Below are 4,882 nucleotides of genomic sequence, written 5' to 3'. Positions count from 1 at the left end.
ACAACCTGGGGAGGCAGAGCCTTGACCCAACCCCAGCAACCCTGGGGCCTCCAGGTGGGCCCGTCGCACTCAGATTCTGGATCAGCCAGTGCGTCAACACTGTACCTCCACGCACAGGAGCCAGGCCCAGCACAGACCACGGCCAGCTGAGTCCACCCTGACGTCTCCCCGTTCCCTTCCTGTATCTCTTTCTCCAGGAAAGCCTTTTTAGACTAGCCCCTGGCTTTCATCCCCCAACCATCCCCTCCATTTGCCCTAGCTCTGTCCCCTCTTCCCTATCTGAGAACACCCTGACTGCAGGCATTATTTCTCTCTCTCTCTCTCTCTTCATGGAGTCCTCTTTGACCTACTTTCAGAACAATTCTCCAAATCCAAAGCCTCTGACAATGTTGCCTCACACAACGACCACACAGTGCATCACTTTCTGGGCAACTTCCCCTTACTCAGGTTTTCCACTGGGGCCCACCACTCCCCCATGCACCAACCTCTGGAGGCGGAGAGACTTACTCGGGTCCACATAGGCCCAGCTTGGGTGGAGAGGTACAGCTGTGGGGGCCGGAGGGAAGGCCCCTGCCTTCAGCCCCTCCCCAGAGGTGGCCTCTTCATAGGAGGGTGGGGCCGAGGGCACTGCTGGAGCCTCCTTCTTCTCACCATTCACCTGCTGCTGCCCCTCAGTCCCAGGGGTCTTGTTTGCCACGGAGAGCTGAGGAAGAGAGGAGAGAGGTGGTCACCCGGGAAAGGGAGCTTCCGTGGGAGCTTTCTCACTGCACTAGGACAGGCAGGCGTGCAGGCGTGCAGACGAAAATCTCCTGACTTCACAGGGGGGAGGACTGAGCTCCAGGAGGGGCGGGGCTGTCAGGGCACACAGTGGAGCTGGGCTAAGACTGAGGGAGGATTTTCTCCACCACAGTGGTCACTGTCACTGGGGCAAGAACTGGGTCTCTATGCTTCCACTGTTTCATGGGGTCCAGAGAAGGCCTAGCACATAGTGGACCATCAAAAACACCATCAAGGGACCAGCAGATGGCATAATGTTATGCTGCTGGACTCCATGTAGTTGGCCATAGTTCAAGTCCAGGACCTGGCAGCTTAAAACTCATGCCGGACGCGAGCGCGTGCACACCCAAGATCCCACGAGGAGAATGGAGAAGGGACTGTAGTATGGCCACCTCCCTTGGCGGGTGATTTCTCGCTTTCTGTCTCTCTGAATCTCTCTGGTGAGCGCATGTGTCCTATAGCAAAAATCTCTCTCAAAAAAACAAACAAACAAACAAACAAAAAAGTAACCATCGAATAAAAGCTTCCCTCATCTCACCTTCCCCTACCTTGCAAGCCGTATTTTGACCCCTGTTTTATAATGAGAGAACCAAGGGTCAAAGGGAAGGATGACTCATCCCAAGGCTCAGAACTGCATGTGGCCCACTGGGTTGCAGGGTCCAGGAACGTCCGCTGGACCTGGCCTCCCTCTGCCGCGCTGGAAATGACGCAGGAGAGTGAGGATGGGGAGGGAAGAGCAGAAGGGCGGACAAGAGGGAGAGGTAGGGGACTGCAGGGCGACGGAGGGAGGGCCAGATGCCCCTAGCCAAGAGGCCCGCTAGCCTCACTCCATTGGAATCGCACCCTCTCTCGGAAGCAAAACAGAACCGCAGAGTATCACTGTGGAGGGGACCTCGGGAGACATTCAGTTTAGTCCTGTCCATCCCTTAACAGCTGCGGACACTGAGGCCCAGAGGACCATGCGCCCATGTTGAAAATGCAGGCCGAGACTGGCCTATGACCTACCAGTTATGGGAGCCAGATCACACATGACCAGCCGTGGTTTTCATGGCAGACCCAGAGGCCCGTAAAGCACACTGGGTGCTGTGCATGGGTACCCAATATCCCGACAGGAGGGAGAAATGGAGGAGGTTGTGGCATGACCATGGCCCATTAGGGGGCTCTTTTTCCTGCCCCCCTCTCTCTGGCCTGTCTCTATCTCTCTGTGGCAACTGAAAAAAAGAAAGAAACGCAAGTCCATTTATACTCGGACGTGCCCCCTGCAGCACCATGTACGTGTCCGGCTTCAGTGAGAAGAGATGAGCTATGAGGGCCTGGATGGTGCAGCCGGAGAAGGAAAGGCTGGGGTGGAGGGCAGCTTGAAAACTAAAACAGCAACCAAAGGCCCAGATGCCAGAAAATGCGGTGTAGGTCTGGTTCCAGAAAGAATCTATCAAGCCTGACGGGTCCCTGAGGAAGGTCGCAGGTTCCTCCTTTGTGGGATTGTCTAGCTGAGGAGCCCAGCACCCAGAGACTTCTGGATCTATCCAGCCCTGAGGACCACCGAGCTGGAGGTGTGTTTACCAGCACCCCCCTCTGCCCCTACAAAGCCTGCGAGCGAGCTGAGGCGAGGGGTGCAGACACTGTCACCCCAGGACAGCAGTGTCGGCGAAGTGACTGAAGTGTGGGGGTGGGCAGTGGCTCAGCAGAGGGGGTGTTCTTCACTGTCACCATGGCAAATATTCCCAGGCCTGCTTGGGGAGGGGACTCAGAGCCCAGGCTTGTGGGGATGCTCCCCTCCCATTCCCACCCCTTATCACTCAGATCAGAAGCGTCATGCCCAGGATAATCCATTTCAGCTCCCACCCCAGACTCTCCCACGCCCCAGCAACCTGGGCATTATTTCCCTCCCACTCCCCACACATACAGCATTCCCCAGTGAGGGCTGACCAATGGCAGGAGGTGGTATCACCCAATGACATCATTTTGAGGCCCAAAGAGCTTAAAAACAGGGAGAGGAGGGTCTGAGTGCCCAGAGAAGGATGCCATTGGCTCTAAGGTTCATCTCAGAAGCAGGGGGAGTGTAGGGGAGGTCCTTTTCTTGTTTTCTCTGCCCAATCCTTAGCACCCCCAAACAGAGGGCCAGGGGACCCACCCCCTTTGCCCCAGGCCCTAGCGGTTGTATAATTCCACAGGCTGTTAATGTTACATAACCCAACGCTGCTAGCCAAGTCTCTGTCCCAGCTCCTCTCCTACAATTCAGACCAAGAAAAAAAGAAGACATTTTAGCCGGTCCCATCTAGTTCTGTTATGGCCAAAACGATTTAAGATCCTATCCTGGGTTGCCACAGTAACCCCAACCATAGAGGATGAATCCAGTTATACAGATGTGGACTAACAGGGAGTTGAGGGGTGGGGTCAGAGGTTCTGTGGAGGGTATGAAAAAGAGCATGAAGAGGCTGGGTCTAAGATTGGAGGGCTGCCGGTAGGCATGGCCCCTCCAGGCTCACCCTGGCGTGCACGGGCACACACACACACACACACACACACACACACACTGATGCATGATACCCAGCCTAACTCCTTCAGGGGGTCTGAGCACCTATGAAGAGTCTTGAGATGCCAAAGCATGGGGTGCGAGGGAGACAGGAGAAGAGAGGTGAGCCTGGAAGAGGTCTGCCATTCCTTAAGATGGGCCTTTCGGTCATCTGACTTCAGCAAGGACCACGGAGGACCAGCGCACTAGAGCCCGGGAAGATGCTTCTAAGTGGTCCAGAGGGCTTGCGTTGGTAACAGGAGGATGGGAGCCGGAGGAGGGAGGGAGGGCGGTGCAGGCGGGGGAGATGCCAAGTACCTTTCCCTGGGTCATGGTGCTGTCTCTCGGGGAAGGGGTCCCTGAGGCAGGGGCGGCCGCTGGGGTCACCACAGCCTGCCTGCGTCTCTTCCTTCCTCCGCGTGGGTTCTAGCAACATCCCCTGCCGCCGTACCGGAGCGTACCATCCGGGAGCGGGGGGAGCAGGGGCTAGGCGGGAGGGGGCGGGCCGGGGAGGATGCTGCGGAGGACGCTGCGGATTCGCGAGCGGAGGGGGAGGAGGCGCGTACGCTGCCCCCTCCTCCCGCTCCCGGCACCTGGTACCCCTCCTCCTCCCCCAGGACGAAGGAGTGTCGCGCTGCAGAGCAGCCCAAGTGGATGGGTCCGCGGGGGCGGGAGTTGCGGGGACTCCGTGACACCCGACCAGCTGATGCTGCCTAGGGGTAACCGGAGCTGAGAGCTGGGTTCAGGGCCTCCTCTCCACCCTGTCTCTTTAGCGTCTCTGCTGCTGACAGGTGCCTCTGCATTTTCCCCATTTCTCTTTGAACGAGGCCCTGATCTGTCTCTATCTCCAGCTCCCCTCTCATCGTCTCTGTTTCATCTTCTACAATAAAGTGGGAAAAGGTCCAGACGTCTTGCCAGAAAGGCTCGGCTTTGCTGGGGCCGTGCCTACTTCTAAGGGCACTTCTGGGCCCTCAATTCCTACGGGCCTTGGGTAATCCATGCAGCCACCTCTCCTTGCCTCCCTTTTCTCACCTGGGAAATGGGAACAGGCCTCTCACTACCTTGTTTCAGGCATGGTTTGAGAGGATGTGGCTTCTGTTCTTTGCATTGAATCAGATCTTTCTGGAGACACCTCTAGCTCCATCCCCAAACCTCTCCAGCCCCCTTCCCTGCTTCCTTCCTGCCTCCATTGTCGGTTTCCATGGCCCCTGTTTCCCTCTTCCACCCATTCCAGAGCTTGTCCCATCCTCTTTCCCCAGCCTTGTCCTTGGGACTCAGTCATCGCCGGGCCCCATTTTCTGCAGCTGCTGCATTGTCACTGTGGGGCTTGCAATCTCAAGAGCTGGGCTCAAGTCCCAATGTAGTCACCCAGCGGCTGTGTGACCTTGGCAAGGCCCTTCGCCTCTCTGAGCTGCAGCATCTCCTATGAGAAGGAGGTTGAGAGCAGACCCTTGTTCTAGAGTGACTGCAAGATACCCAGGTTGTGGTGGTGAAAGTACATTAAGGACCATAAAGGTGGGACCAGCAGGTGACACGGGGGCTGAGGTGCCAAACTCCCACCTGGCCAACCAGGTTTCGAGTCCCAGATCT

The 4,882-nt window shown here is 57.0% G+C and overlaps 1 protein-coding gene across 1 annotated transcript in view; it reads right to left on the bottom strand.

The window, feature by feature from the left end:
- Nucleotides 1–3,734, bottom strand: part of FAIM2 (Fas apoptotic inhibitory molecule 2) — a 41,696-nt gene extending 37,962 nt beyond the window's left edge. Inside the window, exons 1-2 of the mRNA XM_006168190.2 lie at nucleotides 3,611–3,734; nucleotides 508–703 (exon numbers count right to left, since the gene is read on the bottom strand). Coding sequence (XP_006168252.1) covers nucleotides 508–703; nucleotides 3,611–3,625 — 211 coding nt within the window. The 5' untranslated portion in view covers nucleotides 3,626–3,734. The remainder of the gene's footprint in view (nucleotides 1–507; nucleotides 704–3,610) is intronic.
- Between the last annotated feature and the right edge of the window lie 1,148 nt (nucleotides 3,735–4,882).

Source organism: Tupaia chinensis, unplaced genomic scaffold, assembly GCF_000334495.1.
Source record: "Tupaia chinensis unplaced genomic scaffold, TupChi_1.0 Scaffold145652_1, whole genome shotgun sequence".
Lineage (NCBI taxonomy): Eukaryota > Metazoa > Chordata > Mammalia > Scandentia > Tupaiidae > Tupaia > Tupaia belangeri.
This window is presented reverse-complemented; position numbering and strand designations above follow the sequence as displayed.